We start from the raw sequence: 17,213 nt of genomic DNA on the forward strand, positions 1-17,213 counted from the left end.
CCTCTCCTCAATCCATATCTTATCTGAGGCTCTTCACAGAAATCATAAGGATTTTTCTGGAGATTTCCCCTTCTTTCTCATTTCCACATTGCCTTGCCTGTCATCTTTGGTTTTAGCCCTGCAAGCATAATTTATTTGTTGTTGAGATTTTGGGTCATGATGTTATATTGTCATGGACCTGTCTTATGGATCTTTATCTATAGAACCTTTGGATGGCCCTGGTTTAGAGATGTTTTGTATTTGATACAATCCAGGAGTCTTTGGAGTCAAGGGTAGCTTTGGTCCAACAACAATTTAACCTAGTGCAGATAGCCCTCGTGTAGCTTTGCACAAAATTCAGAACAAACAACCAGTTTATATTTTCTCATCTGATGGTGCATTTATCCCAGTCAGAGCTGAGTATGGTGCTGATTTCTGTCTCCCAACCCCTTTCCAGTCATTGCCTGTTTCTTCTTCCTGAAGTGCCACTGTTCCTTGTTTTTCACAATGACTCATGGTACATCAACAACAGTTTTTACTTCTGCCAATTTATAGTTTCCATAAAATGGAACTGGAAACCAGTTGTCAAACTACCCTGTCTCAATCAGTATGTTAAAACCCCATGCTTCTTTATGAATTCTACCTTTCTCTTTGATGGGTTTTCCTCTAGGTCTTTGGCTGACCAAGATAGATTTCTCCAATGTTTATCTGCATATTCCTAGATTGGAGCATTTTCATCCTTGTTTTGGTTTGTCCATCTTGGGGTTGTGTGCCAATTTTGTTTCCTACTGTTTGGTCTGGCTTTGGTGCCACACATTTTCTGTTTTGGAGATGTCTACATTTTCATGCCCTGTGGCTATGCTTTCATATTTACATGGACGACTGGCTTCTTCTCTAAAATTACAGAAGCCCTTCCTTCATCCTTCTCAGTACTTGATTAATTTAGGTGTTTTCTTCAACACCTATTTCAATCAGGCTCATCCTTCTCCTCTCCAGCTCTGATCTATGGAACTGGTCAATTGGAATGCTCTGTCTGCTCTTTCACTTTCTCTTCATGAGTTCTGTATCTTTTGGTGATGGAAGGTGTATTTCCTTCTCCTCTTGGCTTGTGGGTGGTGTCAGTTGGATCTGTTTGACCTGTTGTCACTTGCACTTTATATCTCCTTTATTTGGACTATTCTAAATTGAATAAATTAGTATAGTCTGCTTTTTGAAATAGGGTTTCATGATCATCCATTGCAGTGTTTCTGATATAGTCATTCTTCCAGACTCTCCAATACTCCCCCCTTCTTCCAGTGAAATATGGGAGTTCTTACCATCTACCAGTTCTAAGCCACTGGGATGGTTGACCATGAAGGCATCCTGCTACATGGGTTCCACATAAATGGTTATAACTTTTCAGTTCAGAGTAGGGTAGTGTTCTTTCATCATCTGGATTAAGTGACACATACTATTGAGTGAGGCATCTCAATGTAGTTCACTCCTTTGATTTGGTGCCCTCGTTTTACCTTTGAATGGATGTCAATACCTTATGGGCTGGCTTTGGATATGGAGTGAATAAATCAACTTAGGCCCTCATCCAGGTTTGGAGCTGTCTATCTTCCTCCCTCAATTCATCATTTTGTGTAGTGGGTCACAGAGGGTATATGTGATGTTCCCATTTCTCTCCTAGATACTCCCTTGTTCTCTCTTGCAGTGGGGATGTTATTGGCCTTTGGATATTTTAGACCAGTCTCATAATCACCAGAGTTGACTACATGTAACTTTCCTCAGATACCAGATAACACATTGCTGGATCTCTCACTCAATGCTAATTTTGTGTCATGCCATGGAATCAGTGTTTTTCTCACAGCCAACACCATTTTAGAGTTTAAGTTGAAGCTTGTATGATCTTCATCGCATCTTTGGGCAGATATTGGTACCCAGTGAGGAGGTTTTGGGTGTAGTTTACTTACCAAGTATGGTTCACCTTGCCTTAACCATTCTACATCATGGGATACATTCTCCATTACCCACTTTACTTCGTGTAATTGAAATTCTATATTTATCTGGTTGTGATAACTTTCCTGACTTATCTCCCACTTTTTCTCTTCTGTTTTTGTCATGGTTGTTCCTAGCCGGTCATGGTGAGGAGATGCCTGGTTCAGATGTGATGCAGTGCTCCTCCTCCAATCATCTGATCTTTTTACAGATTTATACAGAAGTATCTTTTGGATGCTTTTAGGGGTTATGTCTGTTATTTCCTCCTTTTTTCATTTTGAGATTCTACCTAATCTTATGAGAAAAAGGAAGTATCATATTGAAAGTTATAATTTTCTTATACTAAAAATGTATTTTTGATAGGTACTTCCTCCCTCTCACATTTCCTACCCTCCTCCCAATCTTCCAATGTGTATATCTTCTTATAAAGGTCAATTTAATAGTTTGGTAGTGGCACATAGAGGGAATCAAATGCATCATATGATAGTAGTGCTCTCCTATAGGTGGAGATGACATGTGATTATTTGCATGTTGGAATCTTTGATTCCAATGGGTGAGGGTGCATAAGGCTTATAGCTGTGTTATTAAAAAAAAAAAAAAAAGTCCCATAAAGAGAAAAAAATTCTAGTCTTGTGAGTGGAGGAAAGTGCCTATGGAGATACATTATTTACCACAAAATATGAAATAGTTGAAACTATTTGGTGTGCACCTGTTATTACTAGTACTGTGCCATATGTGACTGCAGGAACTTCCCAGACTACTACTACTATGCCAGTTCTGATTCCAGTTCTAGATTTTAACTGGCCAGTTTAGCAACATTGCTCATTTTGGTTACTAATATACTATGATGAAAAGATATTATGGGAAACATATAATGCTCAGATTGAAATAATTTTCAAAGTGAATGAGTTGAATAGTGAATAACAAGCTATTAATTTTGTTGCATATTTCTAAAGACCAGCTTTAGTAACACCCGAGAGTTGTAACAATGATCATTCATTGGTAACTTCTTTATTCAACATGTTTGGAGTGATATACTAAATGGAGAGGTATTCATAGTAAAGTTCCAGAACAGCAAATGGAGGAAAGAAGGGACCTTAGCTGAACTTGTGGAAAATTGCTCAGTTGTCTTACTTGCTAGGAACTTTATTCAAAAAATATAATTAATAACAATTATTCCCAAAAGATATTAGTAAAAGGGAGCTGTTAGTAGATGTGGGAAGCATGACTGTTACACAAAAGACTGTGAGGAATTAACAGTTTTTGATACATCAAGGAAACAATACTCTAAGGAACAATAAAGTGCTAACTAGACAATAGAAAACAGAAATTAGCTAGATTTATGGGGTGAAGTTCAGCTGAAAATACCTCACTATAGCCATATAAGATAAGAATCTCATTATTTAAAACACCACCCACAAATTTCAATTTTGAAGATAGGATATTACCTACAACAATGAAGAAAAACAGGTAGATTGATTTAAACTAGAAGTAGATATGAAGTTTTAATGTGAGAAAGCTGGAAGCTACCCTAACTTCCCTACATCTTATGAGCTGTAGATAATTGACATTGAGGAAGAGTGCATATTGGGAACTGACTTAATCTAAAGACATGAATGATAGGTTAGGCTAGCTTCAAGTCTATGACCAGGAAACCCATATGCCCTAAATGAAAGTTACAACATTAGAGGAGAATCTTCCCACAAGAACAAGGAAGGCAGTTATTGTACCACAAAAAAGTGAAATATTTGTGCTAGAATCAGAAAGAAATTTACATCTAGTGATTAGGCTGCAGTGACATACTGGAGTATGTCTTTAAGAATTAATAATTGAATATACTCTTGTGGATCCAATGAATAAAAATGTCATTTATTAAGGCCATGAATGCAATAAATCATAAAATTCGAATCTGGACAATGCATTGTAAAATGTGAATCTAAGTACAATTTGTGATAAATGTTTTTTTTTTAAATATGCTTACAACTTCTGTTGTTATGAATGCAGCCTGTAGTAAATGTTGTACAGGAAATAAAATAACTTGTTATTGTTACATAGATTGGACTTCACATTATTTTAAACAAATAATTAAACTAAGTTTGCCTAATGATAGAACCATGATACAAATGAAATTTTGGGATTATTCAACATAAACATTAAATTCACTTCAAAATACTAAAGATTCTTTGTAAGAATGCAAGTGAAAGACATTGCATTTTATTTCTTTTACTTAAATAAATTCTTAGAAAAAGTATCCAAGATGTTTTTTGTTAACAAATCATCGATGCATTATAGCAAGATATTTAGTGCTGAGAGAAATGCATCTTAAAGGTAGTTGACATGAAACAAATGTGTGATCAAAGTGGCTTGAATGTAAATTATTTTATAAAATTTATTTATACTCGGTTCAGTGTTTGGATGTATGTTATATCTGCAACTTGCAATAATTATAAATATTTTAGTAACTTCTGTATTTTATATTTACTTTCTTTAGTGTTAAACCATTTTCTGCTCAGACATATAGTATGACCACCAAGCCAACATTCTCAACTGTGGTTTCTGGGACAGACATATTAGCCCAAACTACACTAACTCCATGGGAAGGTCGTTCTATTGCCACTCATAAACTTCGTTTAGTTGAATTTTCTGCTTTCATGGAACAGCAACGAAACCAAGATTCAGTGAGTATTCTTTTCTTTTGTGATTAGTTATGACCATTAGGGTAGTGTAGATGCTAATGCATCATCATTAATTCTTGAACAGATTTACCTGATGCCTTACCTCATCTTCACAGGTAATTGTCCCTAATTTAGCAATGAAGGAATAGAAACACTACTCACTGTTAACTTTTGGGCCATCACATTATAATGCCCCTACAGCTGATAGGGCAAGCATATTTGATCATGAGAATTTGAATGCACAACACACAGTCAAGTGCATTAACCACCAGGTCATGCCAAGCCCAAGTATAATATTCTGGTACAAATAAGTTTCATTGAAAGCTGTCATTATTGGTTTAATTTCCTATGCTAAAGGCCTCTCAAATTTTCACTAATTGTGAGCCTAATAATTCTAAACCAAAAATTGGTAATGATAAATGTTTGAAAGATTACCATTTGAAAGTATAATGAGATGTGAAGAAATTTGATAACTTTGTGTCTGTAATCAGCAAAGTGAGAAAATACATTTTCTTACATTTCATCATGATGATTTATAAATTTAGAAATTATGCCACATTTCTTCCTTTATTATAGACTACACAAGATACCAAACATTATTCTCAGAACCATTTCTCACTTCTTTTGAATTCTAATGTGTTTTAAAGTTTCATTCATACATGGAAACTAAGATATATATGTACTTATAATAATAATAATAATAATAATAATAATAAACAGTGAAATTTGTTACCAGAAATGGGTTTCATTATGGCATTAATAACAGCACTAATATTTATTTAACAAAACTGTTTGGAAGTATATGTTCCTAAAATTCAGTAAATCTGAATATTTAAAAGTTACAAAACAAAGACACTAAGAGTGAAAAAGTTTTGTCCACTTCTTTTAGATTTGTTCAACTTAATGATCTTAAGTGCATATATAAGCTAGAAGTAGCTGAGATATCTTAACAGTAAAAAAACTAATGGTTTAATTTTTGCTGTATTTAATTTTCAAGGAACCAGTTATGATCTAAATATTGTTTCTTAAATATTAATTGTGTGGATTTTATCATCTGAATTTTCATAGTTTAATTTTTATTTGTGCATGTGTTATCTAAATAGTATGAAAACAAATTATTGTATTAAGTACATTTTTGATAAACTGTGCACCTTAAAGATTTTTTGTTTTTCTTTCAATTCCAGTACCATAAACACCTCTTTGTTCACATAGGAGGTTTACCAGGTTACTCTGATCCAATTTTAGAAGTGAGTTTTTTGTTATTGTATATTTGTTGATATGTTACTTTAGGTTCCATACTGCTTTGACTTAAGGCTCCTTGTAAGGTTAAACACAAAATGTAAGCTCTTTGTAAAATGAATAAAAGAATCTAAGAGCTATGAATCTGTAGGTTAGAAAGTTGTTCTATTATTGGGATTATGTATATTTAAAAATAAGTAAGGATTAGTGCTTGTTACTTTCACTTATTATAATTATATATTTTTTTCTTTGCATACTATCTGAGCTTCATTTAAGATAGTTTCTCTCTTAATCATTAGCTTTTTCCATAATATTCATATTTAATTAGAGTATATTATTATAACTAGCAAAAAATACCCACACCCCACTTCAAGGTTCAAATGTCTCCTCATGATTCTGGGAACAGATCAATTTATTGATTAAGGTCTTCCTTTATCCCCACTTACTTCTCTAGATATCCCAGAGGTTAGGTTGATAAACAAATCCCATTAGGACATCTGGCTGTGATATCTGATAATGTGTACCATGTTTGATTCAGCTAGCTTGAGAGGGGAGCATGAACATATATTCAGACATTGTGCCTTTGTTATCCCAGTGCAGTTTAAGATTCAGTGATCCTGAAAACCTACTCTTAGTTTGGATGACCTTATGAGTGTGTTTTAACTCTCCTTATTAGAGCTGTACACTATATAAATAAAAACACTCCCAAGCATATACCTCAACCTGCTGTTAATTTCTGTTAGCTTTAAAACTGTGACTGTAGTTTGCAACCAAACAAATGCACAACATGACTTAATATGAAACTCATATTTGAAATATTATACATAAAAATAATTTTATCTTGTACTTGAGGTATGATTGTGGATTCTACAGATTACTTAAGATAGAACTTTAGATTTTTATATCTGTAAGTTTATTCTTACATATTACTTGAAAACAAATTATGGGATTTCATAAATATAATTATCATGTCTCTCAAATTAGTTTAAACCAATACTAAAGTAAGTAAAATTCTGGACTTTCTTACTTACTCTGTACCAAAATTAGAGTTAAACTTTGCTTTGATAAATTTTTATGAGACAGTTCTGCTTTAGCAGTTTTTTATGAGATTGTAACTTGTCTAATGTACTAGATCACTCAAGTTTCTCCTATTTATCAAATGCAATAAGAGAAGTTTGAAACAGGCTTTCCAAAGACGAAATTTGCTCTGAGTGAAAAGTGATTTCACATTAGTTTTATAAAGGTGTTAATGTATCACTGAGAATTAAATAATTTTCAGTAACCTAAATTGTACATTTTAAGATTAATTGAGCATCCATATATATTTTGCATGATTTAAATATCAATTAAAATGTATTTAAATATAATAAAAAGACTTATAGCTACAACTTCAGTGAAGAGCTTTAATGTATTCTCTATGTAATTTATGATTGCATAAAATAAAATTCCAATAAATCAAATTGGTTGCCATAAAAAATTAATCCATAAGTTTCATTTTGATCATAACCAAAAGAGAAAAAAATGGCTTGTATGATTCTTGCACATTTTCTGAAATTAAATCATTTTCATATTGTTAACCTTAATTGTTGGTTATTTATGAACAACTGGTCATGCATGATACAATGTTTTTTGGTTTTTTTAACTAGAAATCTATCTTTATTTGAATGGAAATACAAAACTTAACATATAAAATATTTATGCATTTTATTCTTATTGATGAATATTTGTTCTTGTGAATTATTTTTGATACAACTAAAAATGGTTACAAACCTTGGTAATTTGTCAGACAAGCTGCTACACACTGTAAATTACAAAAAGTTAGGTGGTGAGGTACATAACTTGTTGAAATTAATTCATTGTACACTATAAAATGGGAAGAAACTTTCTAAAGTTGAACCTGATTTTGTTTTTTACTTATTGAATATAACAGTATATATAAATTATCATTCCATTCAATACTTCAATGTAATTTTAATGAAAATTTAATGTTACTAAAGGAAATATTATGTGACTATGATATATTATTTTACATACACTGTGATAAAACAAAATGCCATCAACCCTAACTAAAGACTACAGAAATATTAGTCTCACAATAGATCTTAATGTTAAGCTTTAAAAAAAAAAAAAGTGCCACAAAGGGATTAAGAAAATTAAAAGAATATTTTTATTGTGGTGAGTATGTGAGTTTTCTTATAGCAAAGCTACATTGGACTATCTACTGAGTCCAATGAAGGGAAGTAGTATCTGTTTGCTGTAATTCATTTGCTATTTACTCTTATTGTGGTTATTTTTTACAGGCAGTTGATATTAGGCAAATTTATGACAAGTTCCCAGAAAAAAAAGGTGGATTAAAGGAATTGTATGATAAAGGCCCCCAAAACGCTTTCTTTTTGGTAAAGTTTTGGGTAAGTAGTTTATGAAAGTAGATATTTAAAATACGTTAAGGACAATTAGTGTGTTTTAGGATTGAAAATCAGTGCGTAAAATATTTTAAGACATGAATTTTTTAATATATAACACAATTGATATATTTGTTTAGAGCAAAGCCACATTAAGCTATTTGTAGTGTTCACCATGAGGAAGTGAATCCAAGGTTTTTACCATTGTAAGTCCCTGTACTTATCATTGTTCTCCCAGGGGATATAACAGAATTTAGTATACTATAAGTGCAAAAAATGTATAAATCTATTTTGATTGAAAGCAGTGGAACACTGGATTTAAAATGTTCTAAAGAACTGATGAAAACTAAATTAGTTCAAAAGATAATAGATATGTATAACAATGATAATAGATATATAAATACATACTCCAGAAAAGTTTAATGTAAATTAGAGGAACTCTTGAATAAGAACACAAGAGACCTCCATAGTTCGAAATTATTTTTATTTTATTGATTTTGAATTTCCCAGTTACCTTGAGGGGAAAAACAAATATTGAGTAAAACTAATATTATAAGTCATACTAGATTTACCAAAAAGTTTAAAAACTAAATACAAATAAATATAAAATATACATTTGAAATATTGTTAAAACTGCACTTACAGTGCACACATCTTCAACTGAAAAGACTGTTTTGAAAGATGTGCCTTACGTAATTTACATATTTTATAAAATACTGAACTTGACTTAAAATGACAGCTATTATCTGAATAAAGATTATCTTCAATTTGAGTAAACTTCAAACAAGTTAATAAAATACTTTTCATAAGTTAGGCTTTTTTGTTTTTCAATACGAATTCATAAGGAAAAGCAATTTCAGAAAATAATCTTATTATTTTTCGTATTTCTTTATCACACAGTTAATAAAAATGGTTTACTAAGTGATTATGGTTTAAGGTATGGATTCATTACAGTATACACAAAATATATTTATTAAAATTTTTTACAGATATAACAAATTGGTTTGTTATATAGGAAATATTTTCTTAAAGCTCTTCCAAGTGTGTGATAGATGTGAACGAAAAAGTGCTTAATTTTTTTTTTTCTTTTGTACATTTTTTTCACCCTTAAAGAAAATTGATATAAAAGTAGTAGCAAGTTATCTTTTCATTCTGATTCATTGTGATTAGTAGTGATTAGCTAAATTGCATAATCATTCACAGTATATGTAGGGCAGCTTGTGTTACTTTTATAATACAAACATTCTGAAATTTAATGTGCTCTAGCTAGAAGGTGAGTAACCACCTTAATATAACTCAAAATTCAGAGTTGAACTAAATGTTATTAATAATAATAAATAAATATTAAACAAAGCCATAACAAAATAAAAGTAGAACTCACTGTCTCACAAATTGTCAGTGATTGAAACATTTTCTATTTATTATGTTGAGAAAAAGTTACTGAATATAAAGCATCTAAGAAAGTTTATCTGTCAGTAGTAAATGCTCTTACATCAGATTAGTCATTAGGGCTTAGGATAAATTAAAATTTTTTTCAATAGTTGTAAATCATTGTGGTGATAATGTTAGTATGTGTTTCAAAGGTTAAAGCTGTTTCATGCTGAAATGGCACATAGGATCTGGTGTTAAACTTTGCATAATTGGCACTTATGGATACAAATGGTGGCACATTTCCCAGAACAAGACATCAGTCTACCACAGGTTGATTCCCATCTTACAACTAGTATACATCATACAACTGGGTAGACTGAGACAGCTGAAGAAAAGTGCCTATCTCAACCATGAAACAGCATAATCTGCACTGGTATCAGCCTTTCATTTGTCTGACTATGAACTAAGTAGCTATGTTTAAAGTCTTGTACGTAATATGTTGAAAAATGTAGCTGGCATTATACAGATGAGGAGTGTAACCTTAATAATCTTGTTGAAGTTGAAACCTGAAAAACATATAGACAGTAAATATACATTTCAAATAGAAAGCGATATAAGCTCTTGACTGTTATGTCTTTGTGTTCAGTTGATGTTAAACTGTTATGTAAGTTTAATTCCTTCTGTATATTTGTTAATATGATTAAATCAGTTCAACACTGCTACTGTGTTCATAAATATGTAAATTATTTGCTTCTTTGTGAATGGTTAAGTTTTGTGCAGTGCTAGCCTATACAATTTTGCCAAAACTTTCAGAAAAGGAACAGAACAATAAAAGTACAAAAAGAAGAAAGAAGCCTGTCAGTTGATAAATATATATATTGTACAACCAGAATAAGTTGAGAAATAAAGCAGTTTGTTCTCAGCAATATTCCAAGTTATTCAATTCAACAGAAGTATGAAAACTTAGTTCTTTATTGAATTATAGCATTAGTTTTTTCAGACCTGACAACTTTTGATACTTGATTAAATATAAGGTTAAATTTGTGTATTTATGGAAAATTTATAAAATTACACACAGTTTTATTAATTAGTTTGAAAATGAAATTTTGTTAGTACTAATGCTTGATTGCAAGGTATTTTGTATCCTGTACATACATTAGAGCAAGACATTGTGAATTGTAAGTAAATTAAAGGAAACAGAATAATTTGCATATCAGTTAATCAGATTATATACATTTCAATGTAGTACATGATGAGTAAAGGTAAACAGTGTTTATTTTACACATTTGTAACTATTGCAATTTTTTGTGTGGTAATTTATAGCATTAAATAATCAGAATCAAATTTGTATAAAATAAATGTTTGAAGCCCCAAGAAATTCTAGCTGAACTAAAATGATTATTGCTAAAAACTTCTATTTAGTTACAGGTTGCTTTTTGTATAATTCTGTGTATACTTGAATGAAAGTATAGAGGGAAATGCTAAATTTGCCTAAGATTTCGGTGGTAGTGGCTAAAAACATATTAATGTTCATTAGACTTGTAACAACTGACAGGTAATTTCTTACTAAAAAAAAAAGGAAGAAATTTTTGTTTTTTGTTTTTTCACTTCTAGTTAATGCTTTTATTATGACTTCTGTATTCTTAAAATAGAAATAATATAAGTGTCAGTGATCTAGAATACACTTGTCATGTTCAAAGTACCATAAAAATATTTGCTGGAGAGATGTGTGGTAGGACAAATATAAAGCAATAATACTCACAGGAATAAATAAATATCCTGCAAAACAAAACTTATGTGGAATAACAAAGTAAGTTTCAAAAATATATCTTTTTTTTTTTTTTATAGGCTGATCTTAACACTAGCATTCAAGAAGAAACAGGAGCTTTCTATGGAGTTACTAGCCAGTGAGTTACATGTGGCTTTATCTCTTATGAGAAATATGAAACTGGCCTTAATATCATTTTGGTAAATGGTGTGCATTCAGATTTTATACTGCAAGGGAAAAAAAAATGTCATGTTTAATTGTTCAGGAGCATCAAATAGTTCTTCTATTCAGCAGGAATTAACTAGCCTCTATAAATAAATTATGCTTTTCACAATGGACATGAAGGTGTTCATTATCATCTAATAGATCTCGTACAAGTTACTTTGAACTCATCAAGAATGTGTTTGAAAGATCACAGATAGGAAACATTTATTAAAATGTAAAATAAAAAATTGTCTGTAACAATATAATCTTGATTGCATAACAAAATATTGGAAGAATGTATGTTTTTATAATTTAATTTTGTATCATAATGTACATAAACATATATGGAATTAGTTCTTGGACTACTTTGAACATTTCATTAAATTTTTATAACATAGAACTCAGTTTCATGTTGTTCAGAAAATAGCTGTTTTAGTCATTCGTCTTGAAACATCTTTAACAAAATATAATGTTTTGCAAAAGTTATTGAATATAGTTTTATTTAAGATACATGGGTATTTTGAATATAGAACATACTGATGGATTACATGTTATTAAAATGACTTCAAAATGTTCAGGTTTACCTATTATACAATTAGGATTTCTCCAACTAGAATGTTTTGAACTTTTTCACAACTGAGATCTGTGTATGGTTTCATATTTTCTTTCAGTAACATTTTTATTTTATTTTTACAAATTGGAAAGTTGTAATTAATTACTGTATTTTCAGTTTGTTTATTAAAGTGCTGTACTAAAAATTACTAATAGAAGGAATTCTGTATAGTGTAGTAAGAATTTTGCCAGTGGCTTAATATTAATTTATTTCAACTCTCAACAACATGATATATTTACATTTCATTTCATAGATTTTTAAAATTCAACATCATTTTCCCACCTCTAGGTATGAGAGCAGTGAAAACATGACAATAACATGTTCAACAAAAGTATGCTCTTTTGGCAAGCAAGTGGTTGAGAAAGTTGAGGTATGGAATCCACAAATAACACTTTGAACAAACTTGTTATTATTATTTGCATACACAACCCTTTACAAGTTATTCAAATAACATGATTAAAAATACCTTATTACAATCAGTTTATGGAATCTTTGAACATTTATTATAAATAAATGGTTAGTTGTGCATAAATATTATTTAACAGGACTTTTGAAATAAATATATCATAAATGTACCATTTGAAAATTATCTTTAAAAAAACTGACATAGTATATGCAACATGGAATTATCATTGTCTGTAATGAAATTGTTCATATTAACACAATATGATAGTTAAAAAAAAACTTAGCTAATGTTTGATCTGAGGTTACTGACTTAAGTGAACTATAAAATTGAAGTTTTACCTACTCTTACATTTTGTGTAGTTGTTCAATCATTCGATAGACTTGAAACAAAATGTGTATTGTTAAAACTTTTATTTGCCTACATATTGCTTACTGTGTACTTTATATTTCCAAAATGATATTTCAACTCAACACATAGACAGCATCCTTCCTCTTCAATTTGGGCATTCTGCCAAAGAAATTTGCAAGCCACCATCCTTGGGAATACTCCCACCTAATCTCACTTGAACTTGCATCACTACATGATGATGTCATCTTGTAACAGAATCCTCCACTAATAGAAGTATGACACGCATTCAGGTGCAATGACTCCCTCTACATTTTTGTTCATGAATCCTCATTCTTTTCCTTGGCCTTTAGTGCACTGACATTTTTTTTTTAGTTTGTGGAGATTTGCACCTAGGACAATTGAAAGCCACTTCTGCAGGAAATTCTTTTTCCTGTGGCATTCATTATCCCTTGCGTAGTAAGTTAATTATGGAGCTGTCACACTTTGCTCATGTCTTTTTCACTTGCTTCCATTCTTCAATTTTGTACTTGAAACTGACGTTTTACTATACCTAGTGAATAACACTATCGGATTTCTTCTCACCTTCTTCACCTTATGTTGTAGGCATATACAATTTATATATTTTTTTGCTCTTCATAATTGCTTTTACATAAATCTTTCATCACAATTTCTTTGTTTCATCTCTCACTTGTTTTATCAGTATATGCCATATCTTTTTTTTTTTTTGGGGGGGTCACCTTTTCTCACATGAATTTATGCCTTATACTCTCTACATAGCTATCTCCTGTGTTCTCCCTTCTTATCATTTGATTTTCCTGTTTCTGAACTTCCAGTCTTAGGAGTTGTATTCATTGCCTGCTATTTCCCTTTCTAAAGCTCAGTTATCATGTCTTCTGGAATTTCTTACTACCCTTCCTCAGTACCTCTCATCCTTTCATCTTACGTCAGTTGCCATTTTTTGTTTCTTTCATGACTTTTCTTTTGACTCTAGATCTCTCATTTTTGTTTTCAGGGCTAGTTCTACCTTCTTTACTATTTCTTTTCTTCTGTTGTTGTTCTATTATTGGAACCTTTTGGAGTGAGTGCCTTCCTATATCAAGTATATCTCCCTTTCTCCAAGAATTTCATTTTATGCCTTCTCTTTGTCTGAAGGATTATGATGGTGTCCCTGATCTCCTGATATCTGACTTCATCAGTCTTTACTCACATATTTGATATTCCCAATTGTCCCAACCTTGACCCACAAGTTTATGTACATCCTTCTATGTCTTTCTATTGTCCACCCTCCACTTATATCCAACATCTTACTGGCCTAATCACCAGTTATCACCCAGTGTTTTTCTCCCCTGTCCCCTTTGGTTTCAACTGATTTCTAATCATTCCCCTCCTTCTGCATACTGATACTTGCATAACTTTAATACCTCGGGGATGGTGTTGTAATTATTTCAAAATTAATTCATAGCGAGGATTCACAACACTTTTCTGGATTTTCTCTACTGCCTTTCTTTTCTCCCCCTGAAGATAGGGGACTTGTATTTGAATATTGGTCTCTCTGATTTATTTGTTATTGGTTGTTACAAAATTTCAGAATGTGAATTCTCTCTCTTTACTGATAAGTTCAGCCCAGCCTGTGGATGACCAAAGTCTATGTTTCAAGTGCTTTTCTCCATGTATCAATCACCTTGCTCTCACAAAATTTCTCCTATTCATATACTTTGATCACATTTCCAGTTCCATGATTTTCTGTTCAGTATAGTATCTGTTCCTCTGTTTGCATTATGTTTGCCTTTACTTGGCTTCTTCATATTGCGAGTCAGCAATCCATTTTATCTTGATTACAGGTCTCTCCTTACATGTTCCCATGAATAACTTCCCAACTTCCTTTTTGCAACTCTGATCATTTGGGATGGCTTGTCCATTTTCTTAATTTTTCATCACCCTCGCCTATGTTCTCATTCAACTTTGACTTATCATGGCTAAACTCAACCTTCTTCCATTTGTCTACTGAACCTTTACTCTCTAGTTGCCATATTTTATATTGTGCAATTACTTTCTCCTTTTGGAACCATGGCTTCTCTTAAACCCCTTTTTTCACTGGGCTGTGCACATATGCATCTCCAACAGTGGAAGTTGCATGACCAATGAAACATTTTCAAGATTTCACCAATCCACTTCCCTCCTCCTCTTGAGGATCTTGCTTGGTGGCTAGAACTCTCCACCTCTGGTGTTTTCTTCCTCCTTCCAATCTTGACCTTCACCTATGTTTATGGACAACTCTCTCTCACGATGTGGTGTGTGTCTGAATAATAATCTGACTGGGCTCCTGATCCCTGAAGGAGTTTTATCTAAATATCACAACTTCAACCTTTTGTTGTCCATCAGTCTTCCCAATAATTCTTTACTTTACCCTTCTAATGGATCAGTTAGTTCTGATTTATATGGTCAACCATCATAGGACACTGACTTTAGAATCCCATGCTTCCAGAATTTGGATTTCCACCTTTGTGCCCTTTTACATTGTGTGAGTTTCATAACTGGTTTTATTCTAGGTTCACTGAACATTGTCGTGGGCTGTCTTTTATGATGAAATCATGTCCTCCATTAATCTACTCTCACCTTGCTTCTCCTTAAATAATTGCTTACACCCCTTAAAAACAGTGTTTCTCTCTCTGGTCTTCCATACCTCATCCTCAGACATAGCTCTGTATATTGTGCCAACCTGTTTTATAGGCTTATCTCCATCTCCAACCTTGGATTCTTACTTTGGTACTCTGATTCAGAAAACCCCTTGTAAGATCCTATCAGAGGCCCCTCTCTGACAATCCAAACCTTTTGTTTAATCCATCCTCTTTCATCCAAGCCCCATTTCCCTTTCCAGTATACCATCTCTTCTGATCTATACTTGTTTATCACTGTTTCATTAGAGAGGAATTCCCTTCAACTCTGAGTAGTATTTGTCTGGTCCATTGCTCTTCAAACCATACCATCCTTTTGTATACTTGCCTACGTCCCACTCTAGTCAGCCTTCTTTCTCCTCCAGGTACCATTGTACAACATAGTCTCCCTTTTTAACATGCGTATTTTACCATTGCTAGTCTCTTTCTTCTACCATTGGCTATCAGGTAGCATTTCTACCACCTTTTGCCTATCGAGATGCCACAAGATATCTTCTCTAATTCTTTATAACCCCTCCTCTTCCTTTTTATCTGCAGATGCCACTGTCCTCCTCTTTGCCTTGCTGAAATTTCATTGTGGTTCTCCAAGCTCTTATTTGAAACCATCTTGAACCTCTAAAAATGTCTTCAATGTATGATCTTCTCATAGATGCATGAGTTCTTCTTCTCTTTGCCTGTGGTTGCCATTTTTCAAATGTCTATCATGTGTTTTTATTAAATTACCTTATCCTTTATCCTGATTGATCCTTCCTTCTCTAGTTTTCCATAACACAAATGAGTGATCAACCCTTTCTTTTCATACTCATTCATAATTCTGTATATTCATTTTGTACCAGACAGGTTCCAGTTACCCTTCGTCTTATTTTTTTGGTTCCCTTCTTTACCTGGGTTCTCTAGCCTTCCATAATTCAGGATGGATCAGTCTGATCATCCATCTGGTTTATACTTTTTTGTGGGTGGATCAACATAAGCTCTTTAGTATCTCTCATCATTAGAGAGTCACCTTCCAAATTTTTTTTAACTACTCCCATTCACTGACTTAATGTTTTTCTCCAGGCTGGCATGTGAACTACTACTATTCTTCATCAACTATATGCTCCACCTAACTGTCTTATCCCCATAGGAATTTTTACTTTTACCTACAGCTCTTCTGCAGTCCACCCTCTGTCTATTGGCAAGTAAGTGTAAAAAGAATTTTCACACCTTGCAGTCACTATAGGATCCTATTAAGTGACTACTGTTGATTCCAGGGTATACTTACTCAAAATCCGTATCAATCCAAGATAATGGAAAGCACTCATACCATCTGCCCTGACTTTACAAATGCACACTGCAAAATGTGGTGTTCTGAAAGACCATGTGAGGTTTCCTTGTGGTATCTCTGTATGTATCTTGTTACTTTTATGTGTGATCCAGATCATGGAGAATTCACACCAATTGAGACCTATCCCTGGAGCTAGAAGAAAGGGCCTCTTTACAGTGGAATGACACTAGAGTGTAGTGTGAACCCCCCCACATATCTGCCTATGATGCATCATAATCTTCAAGTGGAC

General features: G+C 32.5%; 1 protein-coding gene across 8 annotated transcripts in view; it reads left to right on the plus strand.

Moving 5' to 3' along the window:
- The window catches only part of LOC143222789 (transcriptional enhancer factor TEF-1-like), a 132,488-nt gene that overhangs the window by 105,402 nt on the left and 9,873 nt on the right, over nt 1–17,213 (plus strand). For all 8 annotated transcript variants that reach the window (XM_076449767.1, XM_076449768.1, XM_076449772.1 and 5 more), the window contains 5 exons: nt 4,451–4,637; nt 5,819–5,881; nt 8,174–8,281; nt 11,495–11,553; nt 12,520–12,601. In XM_076449767.1, the coding sequence (XP_076305882.1) occupies nt 4,451–4,637; nt 5,819–5,881; nt 8,174–8,281; nt 11,495–11,553; nt 12,520–12,601 (499 nt within the window). The remainder of the gene's footprint in view (nt 1–4,450; nt 4,638–5,818; nt 5,882–8,173; nt 8,282–11,494; nt 11,554–12,519; nt 12,602–17,213) is intronic.

This window comes from Tachypleus tridentatus, chromosome 8 (genome assembly GCF_004210375.1).
Source record: "Tachypleus tridentatus isolate NWPU-2018 chromosome 8, ASM421037v1, whole genome shotgun sequence".
Classification (NCBI taxonomy): Eukaryota; Metazoa; Arthropoda; class Merostomata; order Xiphosura; family Limulidae; genus Tachypleus; species Tachypleus tridentatus.